The sequence below is a fragment of the Diabrotica undecimpunctata genome, chromosome 5 (assembly GCF_040954645.1).
Source record: "Diabrotica undecimpunctata isolate CICGRU chromosome 5, icDiaUnde3, whole genome shotgun sequence".
Taxonomy (NCBI): domain Eukaryota; kingdom Metazoa; phylum Arthropoda; class Insecta; order Coleoptera; family Chrysomelidae; genus Diabrotica; species Diabrotica undecimpunctata.
The window spans coordinates 57,793,252-57,815,887 of NC_092807.1; the positions used below are offsets into that span (position 1 = coordinate 57,793,252).

Sequence of the window (22,636 nt, forward strand, 5' to 3'; positions counted from 1 at the left end):
ATCTATAAGACTATACGGCAAATTCTAACACAATAATTTGTTTAAAATGAAGAGTGTACGTTAAAAGAAGTTTTCTAATACCAATTCTTTGGAACGAATTTCATGAGTACAACATAAATTAGGACAAAATTACAAAATATTGCACAAATTACAAAAATTTAATGTTACATTTAAGAAATAAATTAAATATTAGTGGAGTAAGGACCGTGTCCGTGTCCCAGCTTGCGTGGAGGAGGAGTTCTGAATTAAGTAGGGACTCTTCTGTACTTCGCGAAAGACGGACGGGCGGGGGAGTCCTCAACCCCGACACGGCGCGTCCCACTTGGTGATAGGGAAATGTCCTACAGATATGTAGGATAGGTGTGAATAAGGTTTTACCAAATAAGCACCCGTGGACCAACTGAGGACATGGCATAGGGCAGCAGCTATGACATTATTCATTAAGGCTACCGCGGAATGATCTATACTTAAACGCGGCTTAATGACATATACTCACGAGCGGATATCACATAATGATTCAACCGGCCGTGATACTGCGATCAGGCAGGCAAGGGGAAACCACCTGATTATATTCCCGTGACTACACCATCATGAATGTATCGAATCAGTTAGATATGCTTAGCGATCCGATTAGCGATCGGCGCTCAGTTGGTTCCGGGCCAACTAGTGTCAAATGGGCTAATGGGCATGTGTTTGTGAGCAATCAGGCAACACATGCGAAATTGGCGCCTGGAAGACAATCAGATTTTCAGTTAAGAAAAGCAATGGGAATAGCAACCTGGAATGTTCGAAGATTATTGCAACCAGGCAAATTGCATATACTACAACGAGAAGTCGAAAGAGAGGATATAGAAATATGCGGACACTTGGAGAACCATTGGAAAGGACAAGGACACTTCCGAACGGCAGATCATGTTGTATACATATCGGGAGCAAATAACACAGGAAGAAATGGTATTGCAATTATGGTGACTAAAAAAGTTTTACAATACGTGTATGATTACCAACCGATAAATGATAGACTTATAAAAATAATCTTACTAGCATCACCAAACAAAATGCACATTCTTCAGGTCTATATGCCAACCTCGGACGAGTTAGACAATGAAGTGGAAGACGTATACTCCGTTATTGAAGACACAATAAGAAATATTTCATCTAAAGAACCACTCATAATCATGGACGATTTTAACGCTAAGATAGGAGAAACAAGATATGATAACATCCAAAATGTAGGAAACTATGGATTAGGTATTAGAAACAGCCGAGGCGAACGTTTAATAGATTTTGCAACCGAAAATAGTTTGGCCATTGTAAACATAACGTTCAAACATCATGCCCGTCGCGTCGTTTATCGACGTGGACCAGCCCAAATGGAGAATACAAGAACCAAATCGACTACATATTGATAAGAAACAGATGTAAGACATGTTTTACAAACGTAAAAAATAGACCAAGAGCTGAATGTTATGGGCGTGCTTCAAGATAAAGCTAAAAAGAACAATGCCGCACCAAAATCAAAACAGGCTGGAGATTTCAAATCTGAAAACATTTAGAGATGCATTAAAGGAAACTAGTATGTTGAACACACAAGAAAACCCAGAAAAAATGTGGAAAGGTTTCAGAAATGCCATAGAAACCTCTGTAGAAAGAACCAGAACCGAAAAAAAAAGATCATCAAGAGAAAACACTGGATGACAGACACAACGCTGCAACTTCTCAAAGAGAGAAGGAGAATTAAATCTCTTATATATCAAAACGACAGCAACAAAAATGAATTAGCAAGGTTAAATAGAGAAATTAAAAGAGCAAGAACTAGAGAGGCATGCAAACCGATATGAATCCCATGAGCTATATAACAAAGTCCGATATCTATCCAGGGAATTTAAACCAATCACACAAACAATAATGGATCAAAACCAACATATTATAAATGACGAGAAAGGAATTGCGGAGGTATGGAGAAAATATTGTCAAAGTCTATATGCAGATGATCCACAGAATGTAAATCACTGACGAGTTCACTGCAGAGAGAGAACCAAACATTCTAAAGTCAGAGGTAGAAAAACCAATCAAAAAGTTAAAAAATAGAAAATCTCCTGGCGCAGACCAGATCACCGCAGAAGTTTTAAAAGAGACTTAAGATGTTGGAGTAAATGTTATGCATATGATCTACAAAAAGATTTGGGAAACCGGAGAATGGCCCAACGACTGGACAACATCCACTTTCATCCCTACATATATTCAAAAAAGGAACTCCGCTAGATTGCAGCAACTACAGAACGGTAACCCTAATATCCCATTCAAGCAAGGTTCTACTTGATGTAATACATGAAAGACTAAAAGCTTTTCTATTGCCTCAGATATCAGAAGAACAAGCGGGATTTGTCCCAGGAAAAGGCACAAGAGAACACATCCTTAATGTCAGACAGCTAATCGAAAAAACTCGTGAATTCAATACTCCTATGCTTATGTGCTTTGTGGATTTCACAAAGACCTTCGATAAAGTCAAATGGCAGCAGCTATGGTCCATACTAGCGGAAATGGGAACACCCCACCACTTAATTTAACTAATTAGTTATGACTAATTATGACATCTATATGAAAATAATAAGTGCACAGTAAAAATAAACAACACCCATTCCGATCATTTCAGAACAGAGGCAGGGATGCATAATCTCGCCAACTCTGTTTAATATCTACAGCGAACACATTATGCGAAAGGTAATAGACGGATGGAAGGGTGGAATATCAGTAGAAGGTCAAAAAATCAGTAACTTGAGATATACAGATGACACTTTAATAATCGCGGCAAATCAAGAACAAATGGAAGACATAATGAGATGTCTGGAGGAGAAAAGCAAAAAGCTAAATAGGAGCCAGACAAAGATCATGGTAGTAGACTGTTCGGAACATTAAATATTCAACGCATCAACGCTTCAGCACATTAAAGAAATTGGGGGCTTTGAAATAGTAAATAGTTTCATACACCTGGGGTCCCTAATAACAAATGACGGAGGGTATGACTGAGAGATATGTAGAAGGTTGACTATTGCTAGAACAGCTATGATGAAACTGGTAACAATTTGGAAAAATTCTAGCATAATAATACACACAAAAACTAAGGCTAGTAAGGGCACTCATTTTTCCCATAGCCACATATGCATCCGAAACGTGAACCTTAAAGAAAGCGGATAAAAATAAACTAGGCGCTTTTGAAATGTGGGTATACCGCCGCATGTTAAGAATATCCTGGATTGATCATTGCACTAACGTATCGATATTAGAACAACTTAAAGTAAAGGATAGATTGCTTAAACAAATACAACAGAGATATTTGCAGTATTTTGGACACATTGCTAGAAGAACAGGTACGATGGAAAAACTGATAGTCGAGGGTAGAGTTGAAAGAAAGATACCTAGGGGAAGACCTCCAAGCCGTTGAGTAGATCAAACAAAAATATTGATTAACCAAGGGTTACATGAAGCCGAACAACTAGCCCAAGACAGAGAAGGATGGAAGGACATTGTGAAAAAACTGTAAAGGCCTGATGGTGTCACCACATCCCAAAAGGGATTAGGACTGAGGAGGAGGGGGAAGGACCACTGTGCCAAACATGCCAGACGTCAATATCGGTAAGCATTGAATCAGCATTACCGTTCAACTTATAGCTTAGCACCATCCAGAACCAAATTTAATCAGGATCAGAAAACCATCCGTCCAATGTCATTCGTCATTTGTCAAAGTATACGGTGTGAAGTAAGAAAATAAACTACGTAACAAATACCGACTGAAAATTTGTAAATATTTTGTGTAATATCAATGGAAGGATATTAAGAAAATACTTTTTAAGTAAAAGTATGCTAATAAGACGTGCTAATTTTTCCGAACGTTGTGTCGCCTCACTTTTTATCAAATATTTTGTTAAAAATAAGTAAATAAACTAATGAATTATTTTTATAATTTTGGGCAGCATTACTCTTGGAGTCCAAAGTCGTTCGAATTTAGTTTTAGCCACGCATTAACCTATTCAAGTTTAAGTAAAATAGGATGTACCATTTCTGAGCTATGACTTGCTCATAGTTTGTTGAGCAAACAACTAGTTTTTGCTGTTTTATGAATATATTGTTTGTATAATATAAGAATTGTACGGACCTCGTGGGTTATATGGATCTATGCCAGGGAAAATAATTTGTTGTTGTTCACAAAATCAAAAGATTTTGTATGCAGCTATAGTTTAAAGTAATCAACGTACTCATTATAACCTACTTGCCCCTCCAAGAATCTTGAAACCATGGTGGGGTATTTTATGATCGCCAATATGTGAAGCAAGTACTAATAAGTGGAAGGTAAGGTTTCAAAGCCTTCTCCCAGCAAGCGGGATTCTGTCGAGAGTGACCATCCATTCCCTAGATTCTCATGGAACAAGAATGGACCAAAAATAAACAAACAAAACAGTTTCAATCATCTGGAAAATATTGATTCAGAAGCCGTTAGGGGCTGTTCAAGTATTACGTAAGGGAGAGTATTGTAGAGGCTAGGCTTGGCTTTGTTTATTTTTGATGACATGAAGGGGGGGGGCAGGTCTAAATGGTGATTACTTCAGCAGTAGTTATTTACTTTTTTACACATATTGCAACCCACACATTGCCTACGTTTGAAAACTAATAAAGACTTCGACTTTGCAGGAAATGTGTTAGCTGAAGTATGAAGTTCAATGGAAATTGATGGCTATCATGTTACTGCAAAATATGTTAAGCCGGGCGAACAAGATCTTCCTGATTTCCCAGACATTAAATGGTGTTCAGAACATTTGCTTCAAAGCCAATACTGGCTTGTAAAATGTAGAAACATAGAATGCTGTCCTTCAAGAAGTGGCCTATAGATTACTAGACAACAGGTTACTTCCACCACCATTAAAAGTAAAACAAACAGTTATTGATGACTTGGTTTTGGATGACGGAAGGCAATTTTTCAATCTTCCAGTAAATTTAGCTCTACGCTTAACTGCTTCACTCAAAGATTTCCTGCAAATGCCCTACGCTAATTTTTGTCTAACGGTAAAATTAAAGCTATTAGTCGAACATGAAAAACGTATGGTCTTTATCATGGTTCCGTCAAGTCACTAATTCATCACATCGAGAAGATTCATCAAAAAGTTAACACATACACTGATGAAAGTTAGGTCTATGAGTCGCTGCTCGTCGTGCTAATGAATATACGTTATTCAAAAGTTACGATGTTGAATGGCTCGACGAGAAAGACCGACACAGATATTCCAAAATAGGATGAAAGTGAACAGACACACATGTTTGTTTTGTTGGTAATATTACTAATAGATTATAATATTTGTACCTTACTCTATGTTGAATAACGTGTCAATAAAGTTTCTTTAATTGCATATTATGTGCAATAAAGTCCTCTATCCTAAATATATTTTCTTATTTCTAGAATTATAACTGCTGCTCATGAATCAAGCACAGGTATGTACTATTAGACATCAAGTTAGACAAAGACACATTATTTGTGAATAGGAGTACAGACTGACTCGATCTGAGAGAGGGCGTGGGGTAGCTGTATACTTAGTAATACTCCATGCAGGACAGACCATATCAGAAAGTTTTCATTACCGACACGGCGCGTCCCAATGGCTAATAAGAAACGCTCTGTGGATATATATGACAATAGGACACATGTAATTAAGGTATGACTAACTAAACACCAGAAGATCAACTGAAAACATGACAAGGGTAGCAGTATGTTATTTACTGAAGATTTGCTAAGTTAACATGACACATACAGTCACACACCTACAAACACACTCATGCACACCTACATGCTCTACAGCAAATCACCACAATTGGCTCATCATACTGTGAAACTTAAACTGTGACTACTGTGCACCCAAATCCCAAAGAGAAACACCATCATTTCCATGGGATGCATAACACAGGGAGAAATGTCTTGCCACTTCGACTAAACTTGTGGAAACCAAATGGACACAAGCAAAAAGAGATTGCTCAGGTGATGACTTCGAAGAGTGATTATTCTGAGTCTACAAATAAAAATACAATGGTAAGGTGCAGAGAGGTGACCCCTTCTTCGTGTATTCTTTCTCTGTCCCAAATAGGTTTAATGGTCCTAATCAGAGAGCTACAAGTGAACCATCTGAACAGTAAGGCAGACAAGGTTCGATTTAGCCTTAATACAAGAGCCCGGGGTATACCAGGACCAAATAAAAGGTCTATCAGTTGTTGATGACGAGCTTATATATAGCAGATCTGTCAAAGTCAGATATCAATCATTAATGAGGAATATTATGACAAAATAAGATAAAACGTTTGCATTGGAAACAGAATAGTCTCAGCGTATCAACAATGGAAAATATAAATTGATGTTATAGAGAACTTATAAATATATAAGAACTTATAAATTTTGTTGCCTTTTTTTTAAAACCTTTCACCTTAATTATCAATATTTTATTTATCTTTAAAATACATTTTCCGCAAGTATTATTCTACTGACTATTAGTTGCAATTAAGCAGATGCATCTTTAATTTATTATCGGAATTAATCTAGTGCTATTCATAAAATTTTGTTATAAAATTGGACTCATCTTTATATACACATAATATAAAGTAACACTTTTAAGGATTTTTAATGTAATTGCCGTGCAAAAAAAATACAAAACTAAATAATAAAAAAAGTTTCTTACCATATCTGTAATTTAATTTTTTTCCCATCTAAGTCTATTGTTCTGATTTTAAAGTCTATACCTAAAAGATAAAAAGTATAATAATGAAAACACTTATAATCACAAACACAATCTAAATAACTACTAAAAATATTAAAATACTTTATAAAAAAGCAGTGTCATTATATATTACATAATGCTACCATAAGAAGGTAATTTACTGAATCTATTTCTTGATGTTTCTGTACTTTAGTATACAGGTAGTCTACATATTTTCTTCATAGAAGAAAAAAGTAATTTATGTCACAAAAATGTTCATGTAAATATTTACAAGACCTTTCTCTCTCTCTTGTCGTTTCCTCATTGCTGAGGATCGTGATTTCCTACAATGCGGGCTGTCAATTCTTTACAAGACCTTTAAAAAGGGGCTAATAATAGATTGAGAAGAAAACATAAAATTTTCCCTAGTTCTCTTTGTCCTTGTTAGTCTCTTAATGTTACCTTTTCCTTAATTTTTTTATCAGACAAAAAGCTATTGTTTTGATGTTGTTTTTTTTTTCTCCCTTAAGAGTTGGGTACACTAGAGCATGTAATTTTTGATTGTGCAAACTTTCAGATGCTAAATCAAACGTTATACAAGAATCTACAAACAGCAGGAGCTACTCTCCCCACCAATTTAAATGCCATTCAATTTTTTTATAATCATCTAAAAAAAATGAAAATGGAAATTTAAATACTTAAAAAATACATAAATAAATAAAAAAAAAAACAAAAAAAAACAAAAAAAAAACAAAAAAAAACACATAAGTACACAAAGAGGGCCTAAACCTTGGATGCGTTAACTCGGGTTTAGGTCTTAGCGCTGAGAAAAAAAATATTTTAATATTTATTAGTATTTAGTATTATTATTTAGTTTTAGTATTTAGTACAGTAATACCTCGACTTTCGCTATCCCGACTTACGCGAATCCAGAGTTACACGATTTTCAAATCTTGAGGATTCGTCATCTATTTGACACACAATCGTTCGATTATCGATTAAATAGAATTACCGCCCACACATTATTGCTCATCCCAAGTACATGTTTTGACTTTTCGCTCGAAATCAGCACAGTTATTTTGTATTAAGTGGGTGATCGACGTGCGAGCCATAATTCCGCAGTTTTAAGAACGACGGTTTTACTCGCGGCTCGTTGGTGCTGATCGACTAGCGAGCAAAACGGTCATTGTCAACTGTCCACAACTAATATATTGTGTTCAGATGAGCCAAGTAAAAAATAAAACAAACTGACGAGCCGCGAGCCAGGCTCGTAGGTATATAAAACCGCGGTATTGCAATGATACACTGACGAGCTTTACCGACGAGCCACAAAACCGCAGTTTTACTCGCCTGTCGATCATGGCCTTTAGGTATTTTTTATCGACAGTTTTGTCTTGGGAGTGGGTGTTTGTTAATTTTATAGCGGGATTTTTATTGAAGACTTGAAAGAGCAATGATGTCATCCAAACGAAGTAAAAAGTTATCTTTGGAATGTAAACTTAACGTAATTACAGATTTTGAATCAAAGATGTAATTCTGTGAACTATCAAAGAAGTTTGATCTATCGGAATCAACGGCCAGAACAATTATAAAGGACAAGGAAAAAATTCTCGAAGCTGTGAAAAGTGCACAATCTTTAAATTCCAACATCGTACTTAAACGTCATGGTATTATCACCGAAATGGAGACAACATTAAAATTATGGTGTGATAATGAAGTAAATGTGAAAAATTGTCTTATTGATCAGAATACAGTGTGCTCCCAATCTCAGCTAATTTTTGAGAGATTGAAAGAGGATGCTGGAGAAATCGCTAAGGATGGACAGTTTAAAGTTAATAACGGTTGGTTCAACCGATTCAAAAGTCGCTGTAATTGGCATAGCATTACAGAAAGCGGAGAAGCGGCAAGTGCTGATAAAGAGGCTGCGTCTTGTTATCCACAGAAATTAAAAGCCATAATAGATAAATGTGGCTACACCAAACAAACCATATTCAATGTACTTGAGACTGGCCTGTTTTGAAAGAACATGCCTAAGAGAACTTTCATCGCACGTGAAGAGAAAACCACCTTTCCAGGTTTAAAGGCTGCCAAAGATCGATTGACAGTGATGGTGGGGTCAAATGCAGCTGGTGATTGCAAGTTAAAACCACTCTTAGTTTATCGCTCAGAAAATCCAAGAAATGGAATTGATGCCAAAGCATGATGAAGTTAGTAATGTTATTAAAGAAGTTGTTGATATCGCCCAGCAAATAAATTTGGAAGTTGATAGTGATGACGTTGAAGAACTGTTGAATTCCCACAATCAGGAGCTGACAATAGATGACCTCGTAGAAATGCACAAGGAAGAACAAGACATTGAAGAGCTTGAGTGTTTGGATCCAGTTCAATCTGAGGATCAAATGACGATTGGAAACTTGACTGAAGGCCTCAGTTTAATTTGAAATTTGAAAAGGGAATAAAATTTTTAGAAAATATAGATCACAATGAAAAGAGCATTTCTTCTACTAAACAACGGATAAAAAAATTATTAGCCTACTATGAAAAAATTTTGCGGGAGAAAAACTACTTTGTTAGATTTTATAAAGCCTTCTACATCAAAATAAATTGAATTGTCAATTTTATATTTGTAAGATTTTAATAAAAAAATTTTGTGTAAATTGCTATTTTTTCTTATCTTCCGGTCCCAATTAAAATAATTTATATACATATATATACGAAATTACACCCCGACTTATGCAATTATCGCTCGGTCCCACCTATAGCGTAAGTTCAGGGTATTACTGTATTAGTTATTATCAGTATTTCTTAACATATAATGCATCTCTGGAATGCCAATCTGGGGAATTGTATCTATGAAAATGATAATTTTGATAAATGCTTGAGCGGCCAATTGGTCCAAACCAAGGTCATAAATCTAAACACACATTCTCCCTCACCATGGGCGCCGCCAGGATTATTTTCAGAAGGATGCATCTGCTTTTCACATATTTACACATCTTTATTCACAAACAAGCAGTGATGTGTCAGTATATTTAGACTAAATAGGGTCTCTTGATTACTAAGCCATTTCAGAAACCGAACTGATGTCATTTTCCAATTTTCTCGGATCCTTATTTCAGTGCCCTATATCTTTCTATTACATGTACTAGATAGCAACAAAAAATTTCAATGTTCGTGATTATTCGACAGCAACAACAAAAGAAAAACAATACAATTCATCATTCACATATATTCATATATTCAGAAATCATATTTACCTACAACTATTTTATTGTTTGGCATTTAAAATATGTCAGTCCCTAGCCAATCCAATCGTGGGAATAGTCGGATCACTAAACTGTGGTTCTGTGAGCCAACTACAACTTAATTCTTTCTTGTATTTATTCTTACATTTTTGTAACAATATCAAATAAGTCGCATTTAAAGTATGGTAATTATATTCTGTAAAAATTTACTTGTGTATTTATTTTTTAAACAATTAAAATATATAAAGATATTCTGAATTCTGTTCTTCTTTTCTGTAATGACAAGTTGAGTTTCATCTGTACAAAATATGTTTTAGCAGACTTCAGATGTCTTAGGTATAGATGCCTACTTTGAAAAAAAAAAACAGCAAAAGAAGGAATCCAAACTAACCACGAATATGCAGTTAAAATGAAGAACTCTATATTATAATATTCACCTTCCAAAGATAAATAAATATCATCAGACATAACATGCTATCAGGACTCATGTATATGGAATGTTTAGTAGAGGTAAGCAGTAAAACATTTAATCAATTGCTAAAGATAAGTTCTTTGATAACATGTGATATTTATTAATCCTGCTGGAATACACATATACTTATGTTATTTACTTGTATATGTCTGAAATACTTGACCAACAAACTTGTTTTAAAATTGTTAAGTCAACAGTAATACTTTATACAGAGTTAGATATGCTACTTTATTTCACATATAAATATTTTTTCCTGTTCACAATTAACAAACTAAATTTATTTGACTTCATATCTACCTGAATTAACAAAGTCTGATACTTTAAGATAAAATAACTAATATTGTGTTTAAAATCTAATTTTTGTTTACACTTTTTTCTTTTTAGACTAGCATGTGTAGACTCTCATAGCAAAACTAGAAGTGTATGAAATTAAGATTTCTATTGCATCATTGGGCAGAATTTTAAATGAGTTAAAATTGAGATGAAAAAATTGGGGTATTTCACAATAAAATCTATCCAATGGACCAATCAACTTTAGTTAAAAAAGATCATATTTTTTTGCTTTATTGAAAATGAAACCATTTTATACTCCTTAATGACATCTTTCTTTGATGAGGACTTGGATATTTATTAATGAGGGAGTGTGCAGGACCTGGCAAGATAACAGTAATAATGAAGTAAAAAAGAAGAGTTGTGTAGGTGTACCTAAGTTATATTGTTCTTCATGCATGTTCTGAAAATGGGTTTATGGATAATTGTAGCCTGATTTTTAAAAGTAGACATAAATATGGTAACTGTAACTAAAGTACATTCATTTAGCAAATTCCCATCAGTAAATATGAGCACGTGTTGATATTTGCTGTCTCATTCGTCAAGAGGCTATTAAATATAATTTATTGCCTTAAGCCAGACAGATTCTCATGTTACAGATCCACACTTGCCAGCATGTATAAATTCAAATTGTATCCTGTTGATTTTTAAGTTATTATATTGTGTTATATTTATGTTATTAGTTATTGTTAAGTTATTTACTGGTTGTGTTATTTTTTAGAGTTTAGTTTAATTGTGATATAATGATTAAATTTCAAGAAATTCTTACACTAACAGTTTCAAAAGTAAATATTTTTAAAAATCATATGATACATAGGTCGTACATCAGTACGACCCTGTTTGGCTTACACGTGGTTCTATTGACGATTGGGAATTTGTAAAATGAATAGGGTTTACCATACCTAATTCACTAAACTCATAATTTTGAGAAAGGATTTGAAAAGGCTTGAGGGCTTTTTGGAAAAATCATCACTGATAATAATGGATAGGCATCTTATCATTCAACTTTATTAGAGAAAATACCATGTTTAACTTGGACAAAACATTCTCTATATTTATGATGAAATATGTGGACATTGTAAACAAACATTTACCAAATAAAGTATTCAAGTGTGTATAAAGTAATTGTTTAACATTGTCTAAATTTATTTTGTTTTTCATGCTGGATATATTGGCTCTTCAATATGGTCATTGGGTTTTAAAACTGCCTCAATATTAAGTGTTTTGAAAGAAGCAATTACTTGAACAGGTAAAATAAAGGTTTTTACACTGGTTTGTACAGGTGACATCAGAAAAATGGAGAAACTGTGTCAGATATTCAAAAACATTATCAATGAATATTGATGATGAATCCGATTGTGAATTATGGGAAGACATTGAGGAAACAGTTTAAATAAATTATTGTAACGTAACTGTAACTTAGACTTTATATCTGACAGATTTATGAATTGAAGTAAGGTTAGACACACAATTTTGTTTTACATAAATAGCTAGGTAGCAAAATTTTTTTTATCAACTGTTACCAACAATTTTCTTTATATATATATATATATATATATATATATATATATATATATATATATATATATATATATATAAATATATATATATATATATATATATATATAAATATATATATATATATATATATATATATATATATATATATATATATATATATATATATATATATATATATATATATATATATATATATATATATATATATTGGAGTAGTGTAGAAACCACTTTTGGAATAAAATTATTTCTACCCATGTTTTAAAAAATTATAAAAAAAGCTGGTACCTGTTGACTTTTATATATAAATAAGCATTTTTAAATATAAATTTAAATGTAAAGGGGGACTCATGCAAACCTAACATAGCACATAAGCTTTATTTTTAATGGAAAACACCCTGTATATTTTTATATTTCTAAAAGCTCCTTAACAACATCTCAACGAACTATATCATGTAGGGTCTATTATGAATATAACAGGGTGAAATTTTCAAATTATACAGTTTGGAAACCACTTATGGAATAAAACTGTTTCTGACTTAATTTTAAGAAATTATAAAAAACGCTAAGACACGTCAACCTTTAAATTCAAATGAACGCTTTTTAAACATAAATTTAATTGTACAGGGTGATTCATGCAAATCTAGCATCATTTATTATTTTTATTTTTAATGGAACACCCTGTACATTTTATGTTTTCAAAAGCTCCTTAACAACCTGATCTTAACAAAATATATTATATTATGTAAGGTCTATTATTAGGTTTAATTTTCATCAAGAAATTAAATACAAAACCCAATATATTGATATTTAGTTTGGAAAATTGATGTCTGCATTTAGCTGATCCTGTACATTTAAATTTACATTTAAAAGGTGCACATTTGAATTTAAAAGTTAATGCCTCTCAACGTTTTTTATAACTTTCTAAAATAAGGACACAAACAAGTTTTTTTTTTCGATGTGTAGTTTCCACACTTAAGTATTTATTTTTTTAATACACAGGAAAGCCCATTAACAGTTTAAATTAGGATATATAATATTGTAATTATAACAGTTAGGATTCAATATTTGAAATTACTTATAATATAAAATCAATATCAAAAAATTAAAAAAAAAACGAGAATAAAAATCTTACATACTAAAAAAAACAAAACGTAAGAACAAAAGTCAACAATACCAATATACATATCACAAAGCAAGAGATCTTTTTAATTGAGTTAAAGTTATATTGAAAATATCAAAATCAAGATCATTTAATAGCCCCATGTATCTATCCAATGAGTTGTGAATACCATAGGTTGTTCTGTGGAAAGGAATATTGAAAACATTGTGGTAACATAGAGCTTGATGGGAAACATTTAAAATTAATCTGGCTTAACAGGTTTGGACAATCAATAAATCTGTATATGATTTTATATATAAATATAGCTCCTGACATATATCATGGTGGTTTTTGAGTGAGGGTAAAGATAATTGTTGTTCAATATGGGAATAATAATGATTTTCAATAGTAGTGTGAACTTTTTAAGCACAATATCTCAAAAATTTATGGTGGACTCTTTATAACATATCAATATTGTTCTGAAAACAGGGTGACCAAATAACTGAACAGTATTCCAACATAGTTCTAACTAAGCAACAATACACCAATCTTGTTGAATCAATGGAGAAATACTTGCAATTCCTAGTAAAAAAACTGAGAAGTTTAGATGCCTTTATTGAAATAATGTTTATGTAGTCACAAAAAGTAAGCTTCTCATTGAAAATAACACCCAAATCCTGAATAGAAGAAACATAATTCAGTGGCTGATTATTAATAGTATAATTGCACCAATTTTATATGCGGTCTAAGTCATCTTGCAAGAAAGCTTGGTCTTTTAGGCTATCTATAACTTTCCAAAATTTCAAGTCATCTGGAAACATTAAAAAATTTTACTATTTAGAAAACATGTAGTGATATCGTTAATAAAGATATTAAAAAGAAATGGAGAAGTGAGGAACTCCCACCTTGAGGAACTCCAGATGTTACTGAAATACTGTCAGACAGATGACAACCTATCTTGACTCCAACTTTTACCAGATGTAGTTTTTAATCCATTCAACAAACCTGATATGAAAGCCTACATTGATTAATTTGCCTGAAAGCATTTGGTGATTTAAACGATCAAATGCTTTGGAAAGATCTGTGTATATTGCATCTACCTGTTTACAGTCTCCTATTTGAGATAATATATCAGATTGATAGCAAGCCAAGTTTGCTGCAGTAGATCTTTTGCTACGAAAACCATGTTGTGATTGAGATATTAAGCCTTTACAGAATCAACAAAGTTGCTTTGCTATAAGACAGTCAAAGAAATTAGGGATTGCAGATTGTATACAAATCATTCAATGTTGTCTTTCTGACCATTTCTGACAAATATTTACAAATGTTTATCCACTTTATAATTTCAAAATTTCACCATATATTATTCATAATAGACTCTATGTGATATATTTTATTGAGATCAGGTTGTTAAGCAGCTTTTATAAATATAAAAATATACAGGGTGTTCCATTAAAAATAAAGCTTATGGGCTATTCTAGGCTTGCGTGAATGATCTTTTACATTTAAATTTATGTTTAAAAGCACACATTTATATATAAAAGTTGATGGGTCTCCGCATTCTTAATAATAATTGTTTTATAACAAGAACAGAAATAATTTTCTTGAATAGGTAATTTGTCTGGACAAGGGGTATTTTCATTTTTCATATTTTTAAGTGTATATATGTCTGCAATTTATTTATTTTTTGTTTAAACTTGTCCATTTTTTCTGTACTGTACTTGATGTACTTAGTTTTAAAATCTAAAGTGATTTGGAATTTTTTAAATATGTCTTATTATTGAAATATTAAATTTATTCCCTCCTATTTAAGTCCCTCCAAATATTTGGCAATATTCATTGGCTTTTGTGAAAATGCTGAAACAGGTGATTTTTATTCCAAAGGGACAATCTTTTAACTATATACTTAGACATCTGTCATTTGTCAAAACCCCCCATTGTAGTACCTCAAACCTTAAGCCTAATAGGGAATAGACCATGTGTGGCACATTATTAGACAGGTATTTCCCAGAAGAATTCAGACATCTATGATTTTTATTTTTATATTAACTGTTCTTGTGAAAAAGCATCAATTTAAAAAGTGTTACACTTAGGTTAGCACGCCTCAGATGGATAGGTCATGTAATCAGACGAGAGGAAGATGCCATAGTCAGAAAAGTTTTTGACCGAAGAGGGCCGATCGGACAACGAAGAAGAGGAAGACCGAGACTTAGGTACCAAGACAACCTAGAAAATGATTTGAAGTCTATCGGAATTAGAGCATGGAGAAGAGTTGCCAGAGACAGGGGCGAATGGAGGATTGTTCTGAAGAAGGCTTTGGCTCATAAAGAGCTTTAACGCCACTGATGATGACACTTAGGTTAGGCTAGTGGTAATGATAAATTTTTTCTGTCATGTCAAAAACTACATTGAAAGAAATTTGAAAAAAGTTTAACAGTGATATTAAATAAGTACTTTTTAAATTTCGTTCAAAATGGTTTATTTTATCACAAAAAGGGCTTCTTCCTATGGAATTATTTAAAAAGCATAATTTATAATACCATTCCTGCTCTAGTGGAAGAACTAACATGACGAATAGTGCATTGTCTGGATCTGGATGGATATCATTTTGAACATTTAATTAAATAATTATAGCTGATGAGTAAACTGTTTTAAAGTAAGTATGAGTTTTCTTTATTTACGTTACATTTAATAAAGTCTAATAATGAAACAAATTTCATTTTAGTGTAATTTTTGATATGACAGGAAAAATTTGAAATTGACACTAGAAAGACATAGATGTTATGTTTCGTTTCCAAGAGGTTTAACACTTTCAATAAACTGATACTTTTTCACAAGAATAGAGTTACTTTATATGGAAAAAATCATGGATGCCTGAATTCTCCAGGAAAATACTGTATAAGGATGTGCCACACAAAGTATATTCCCTATTTAAAACAAAAGGTTTGTGGTACTGGAAGGGAGAGGGTTGACAAATAACAGATATCTATGTGGTTAAAAGAATTTGGAATAAAAATTTACCTGTTTTAGCATTTTCACAAAATCTAAAGAATATTTCCAAATATCAGTGTGGACTCTTTTGTGTGGCCAACTCTGTATAATACAATTTGATCTCAACTGTATGAACGCCTCATTTTAAACCGCATCCAGGAAAAATTAGATGCAAAACTAATCCCACAACAAGCAGGCTTCAGACCAGGTAAATCATGCACAGGCCAAGTGCTGAACCTAACAGAATACATAGAGGAGGGATTTGAGCAGAAAGAGATAGTGGGAGTAGCCTTGATAGACCTCACAGCGGCCTATGATACGATAAACCACAGAACCTTCCTAACTAAGATCTATAACACTGTGCTTGACTATGACCTGGTAAATATCATTAGATCACTGTTGTGTAATAGATGTTTCTACGTTTTGCTAAATGGAAAGAAGAGCAGATGGAGAACCCAAAAAAATGGCCTACGTCAAGGAAGCGTTCTGGCGCTGTCCTTATTTAACATCTACACCAACGACCAACCAATGCACCCTCAGACTGAGAGTTTTGTCTACGCTGATGACCTTGGTATAACCGTAAAGGGGAAATCACTCACACAAGTAGAGTCGACAATGGAAGAGGCTTTAAACATGATGTCAACTTACTACAAACAAAACTCATTAAAGCCAAACCCTACTAAAACTCAAGTATGTGCATTCCATCTCAACAACCAACTGGCGCATGTAAAACTGAATGTTTCTTGGGAGGGACAACGCTTGAAACATACTGATAGGCCCAAATATCTTGGAGTAGTACTAGACCGGTCACTAACGTATAAATTTCACTGTCAGAACACAAGACAAAAGGTTGCTACGAGAAACAACCTTCTCCGGAAACTTGTAGGGAGCAAGTAGGGTGCAAACCCCCAGGTATTGAAGACAACAGCTGAGGCCTTATGTTTCTCAACAGGGGAATATGCTTGTCCCGTCTGGGGTAGATCTAGACACGCCCAACAAGTCACCACGGCGTTAAATGCATGTAGAATAATTACCGGTTGTATGAAGCCTACCCCCCTACCCCTACTGCACCGGGTAGCTGGATTCGCATCATCAGTCGACCATAGATGCGCCTCACAATATGTGGAGAAGTTCAGGCAAACTTTCGATGAAAGACACCAATTATACGGGTTTGACGAACCGCCAGGAATCAGCCGACTTAAATCAAGGAAAAGGTTTATGAGAAATGTCAGCGTCAAACCACCCGAACTGTTCCCCCTACATCCAGAACGACCTAATGGAATGAACCTGGACTGGAGAACCTGGCAGACACTCAATCGCATACGCACAGGTGTTGCCTCTGTAAAACAGAACCTCATTAAATGGGGCATCAAGACAGACAGCAACGCACTTTGTGAATGTGGGGAAATACAGAACGTGGAGTACCTGAGAGTATGCAGACTTTGCCCATCACAGAGCACCCTTGATGATTTATGGCTCGCAAATACAAAGGGTGTAGATATAGCCCGATATTGGGCAGAAAAACTGGTCGGATCCAGACACAAAAAAGTAAAAAAGTAGGCTCTCAACTTCATTGCTGTTGTTCTATCATACAAGACACTAATTGCATCCTGCGCTAGGATGATTTTTTTAGATGAAGTCTATTAAAGGTAAGTTATTTTTCTTATTATACTATAGAAGTTTGAACTTATTTGTATTTTATACATTTTAAGATGGTTTTTTTTTATACATTTTTATGATGAGTGTATTTACTTTAAGCAGAATATTGAAATACAATAAACAAATGTTAATATAGTGGATATTGAGATTACCTGGCAAATAGAGGTTCAAAGATAGCTATTACTTTGAAAATATTACAAATTATTATCTCTATGTATGAATGTTGCTGCAAATCTAGCTTGTTTTTAATGCATCAGTACAAACTTTTTTGAATTGTGTATACTTAGACATTACATTGTAGTATTGTGGATTGATATAGATTGTGGAGTATATATTTACACATTTGTTTTGTTATATTGGATAGGTGAAGTACAAGGGAAGTATCTGTAAGATTTTCAATCTACACACTTAATTATATTAAATTAATTGTGATAGGTTGCGATTTTTATTTAAGTACTGCTATAAAATAAAACTTACTTATGTTACTAGGTAACATAAGTTTCAAGCTGGGTTTTGTAACAAAAAATAATAAATATACCTAGTTTAATAAAATGACTTGTATTTCTAAAACTTATTCACTTTTTCTTGATTATATTTATATTATTTAAATTACTACAAAACCTATTAAGCTTTAATATATTTTCAGTACTTCTATATCCCATATAAAGTATGTGCCTCCTATTGGTAGGATATAGGAAACAATACTTTGGCTTGAAAAGACCTTAATGTAATAAAAATTATACTGAAATATTGGCATCTGTTTAGGTAAAATGTTCCAGAAGCAAATAGAGCGTCTATTCGGATTTCTAAGTGGGGTCTATATTGAGGAAACTACCCTACAGGTCAGAAAAATCAGGATAGGATCTTGTAAGTCCTAAGGTAAGAGTATGGAGTTGGTAGATGTACTTAGACGGAGAGTACAAAGAGCAGAAGAACTAGGTGAAGGATACAAATTAGTATGTATGTATGTGGTATGGAGAAGTAACATTAGGAATGGAGTGGTATAAATGCTGATATAGAAACAAAAGATAACTCAGTATAATTTGTAACAATGAGCAATAAAATAATGGCAGCGAAATTTGTTCTTGATAAATAACTGTTGAATGTTGTGTGTATATGTGTATGCCTCTCAAATTGGTCTGGGTGAGAATGAAACAAAAGCTTTCTATGATCAATTAAGAGACATCATGAATGATTTTCCATCAGTGGAGAGGTAATAGGTGATTTTAATGCACATGTGGGCCAATCTAAAAGGGGATATGAAGTAATACATAGAGAACTAGGCCTTGGAATAACAACCTCACAAGACAGGGATAATCTCTAAAGTACTTTGAGAGTTTATTAAATAAAGAATCTGATAGAAAACCAGTGGAGCCAATGGGGACAGTAACATCAATGGTCACAACAAATGAGGAAGTGGATACTCCTGGGGAAGCGTGGACAGCTTTAAGGGAGATAATATAACATGCATAAACTACTGGGTCATACAACAACTTGGTCACACCATGAAACTATGGGAGAGATATTATAGATTTGGTTGACATAACAATTTTGAAAAGAATTCTGGATTGGAAATCAAAACATCAAAACAAAATTAACAATGTAATTCTCATCACAATCAATTTTGGTTTATTTCCGTACAAACAAAGTATTTAACTTTAACCTTGAATGTGCCTCAAGAAAATAGTTCAGAACCTTTTTATGGAGAAACGTAATTAGCGAAGCAGAGCCCATATAGGGAAAAGGCAAAGAAACCTTTTGATGACCTTTTTGAAAATTTTTTGTCAAATTGTACTTGGATGGTATTGTGAATACCAAACTTGACTAATTTGGCTAGAAATTACTATTTTAGCAAAATAAAGATTTGTTTCCCTTAATATTCAAACCTACTTCAACTACTATCCTGAAAATATTGCATACTATTAAACAAGAAAGAGAGAACAAATAATGGAAAAAGAAAATGTTCTTTTAAAACTAAAATAGTTATATTAGATGATTAGTGGAGACAGCGCTAAAATATCTATCTATGAAACAACCACATAGAAGCTAAACTGTTAAGGTATGCAAGTAAGCAGCCTATACTTAGTAATTAGTAACTTAGTAAGATAAATGCATCTAGCTAGATGGGCTGCACTAAGAAAACACCACATAAATGTCATTTTGAATATATTATTAAATAAGTATGAGACCTCAAAAAGCTGGAAACTCATTCAAATGAGCTATCTAGCCACTACTACAATCGTGTTTGATTGTGGTAGTGGCATTTAGTTGATTGTTTTAGAAAATGATTTATCAATTGCAAACTGATGACAACAGTAAAAATTTACTTTTAAGTTAATAAAGAATACCATACAAATAAAACATTCTTATGCTAGCAAATAAACAAATGTTTTTGTTATTTTGTAGTTTAATATTATTTAATAACAAGGAATAATTTTATGAATTTATTCGAAATCTGGTAAATAAAGAAGTTATTTATATGCTTTACAACAAAAGCTTTGAATTTAAGGTCATTTTTGATTTTTATACCATTTCTTTAAGAATGGTGATAAGAAATGTTAAAACAAAAAAGTGCAAACTGGAATGATAATGGAAGGTAGAACTAACTAATTGTATTAACAATTATTTTGTAATTAAATGTCACTACTTAGATTCCAGGTTTCATTTTATTATTTAATGTAGTTATTTGGTTATAAAATATACACCAAATTTTATGACAACCACTGACACTTTGTTTAATTACTCTTAAATTACTACCATCATTAGTCATAGAAAGTTTCCAAGAATTTAAGCTACACTGGTTATAGTAATTAAGACAACAGATCTTTTAAGAATTGGACCTCTAATACTTTATTTTGAATATAATTCCTTATTAGGTGTGGTTAGAAGATTGTTTTGACCTAACCTACCAAAATGAAAGTAGATTGAAACTTTGCAAATTGTGCATATGGTCTAGTGATATTTTATTCATCAAAAATTCAAACGTAACCTTCCGTATCATATGCTTGAAGGTCTACAGGTTGAGGTATATAAATAAATATAATACTGACTCACCTATTGTCGAAATAAATGTTGTATTGAAAGCGTCTTCCGAAAACCTAAATAAAACACAAGTTTTCCCTACCCCTGAATCGCCGATTAATAATAATTTGAATAAATAATCGTAGCTTTTTGCCATATTTATCACAATACACTTTTCACTATTTAAACCGAGACACTTTTTTAATACTTTTGAACTCTACGAACCTGCAATGGAACTTCCTTTTCTACCATCTATAAATATCACTAGATTATTTTAATTTTAAAAATGAAATTCCCTATAATATTACACGTCTCAGTAGTTTGGGTTGCATACATTTGGGTAGGAACAGCTGCTGGACCTAAATTGCTGCTGAAAAAAATATTTAAAACCGAATATTTTGGAATTTGATCAAAGCTATAATATTAATTAAAACTAAATTTAAGTTTATTTTGTGATGTACATAAATAGTAATGAGTCACAAGTATTCGTATTTATTTTTAGGTTTGAAATTATATATTAAGGGGACTTTTAGTTTCTAAATCGAAAAAAAAAAAACAATTTTTAAATATTAAAAACAAAAAAACAATTATATTTATGGTTATAATTTTTTTCTATTTATTGTTAAGAAGGTTTGGGATATACAAAATTTCTTTTTGTACTTTTAGTTGTTTTTCACCACTGCACAATTTTCCAAAAGATGCATTTTAATTTGGAAGACACTTTTCTGCTTTCCTGTAATTTTATTTTAATTCCAACGGGATTCAATTCGTGATACTTAAAACGAAAAAACAAACCTTTAAAAAGTTAATTTTTTTTTATATTTTTAAGTCGTTTATAGGGGATTATATACTTACTTACTTACTTAGTCCTAAGCCTTTCTACCGTTAGGTGTAAGGCTGGTGGGGTTAAGATTTGCACTGTTGTCTCCATGCTATCCGGTCTTGTGTTAGATTTCGTGCACTTTCCCATGTCAATCCTTTCTTCTCAACTTCTTTTCTGATTTCGTCTACCCACCTAACTCTTGGTCTTCCTCGTTTGTTTTTCCCTTGCATTCTCGTTTCAAACACTCGTTTTGTTAATCTTTCATTCGACATTCTACACACGTGTCCGAACCATCTTAGTTGCCCCTCTACTATTTTTTCGTTTATTGGTTCTAGTTTTAGGTTTTGTCTGATTGTTTCGTTTCGTATTTTGTCTGTCCTCTTTCTGTTTGCTATTTTCCTCAGGAACCTCATTTCCATAGCATTGACTCGAGATTTTTGTCTTCCTGTCAATGTCCATGACTCGCTATTATAGATGATTGTAGGTCTAACTACTGATTTAACGACTGCCGTTTTTACCTTCTCCGGTATTTCTTTTTTCCCCAAAAATGTTGTTTTCATAGTGTTAAATAAGCTTCCTGTTCGTCCCATTCTCTCATTTATTTCCATGTCTTGTTTACCGTTTGATTCAATTATTGCTCCTAGGTATTTAAAATGTTCCACTTGTTCTAGTTGTTTTCCGTTTAATTGTATTGCGTGTGTCTTTCTCTTATTTGAAATTATCATTGTTTTTGTTTTCTCT

At 32.9% G+C, this 22,636-nt stretch overlaps 1 protein-coding gene across 1 annotated transcript in view; it reads right to left on the minus strand.

Moving 5' to 3' along the window:
- Rab8 (RAS oncogene family member Rab8) overlaps nt 1-21,339 on the minus strand; it is a 60,747-nt gene extending 39,408 nt beyond the window's left edge. Inside the window, exons 1-2 of the mRNA XM_072531979.1 lie at nt 21,106-21,339; nt 6,717-6,777 (exon numbers count right to left, since the gene is read on the minus strand). Coding sequence (XP_072388080.1) covers nt 6,717-6,777; nt 21,106-21,229 — 185 coding nt within the window. The 5' untranslated portion in view covers nt 21,230-21,339. The remainder of the gene's footprint in view (nt 1-6,716; nt 6,778-21,105) is intronic.
- Nucleotides 21,340-22,636: the final 1,297 nt, after the last annotated feature.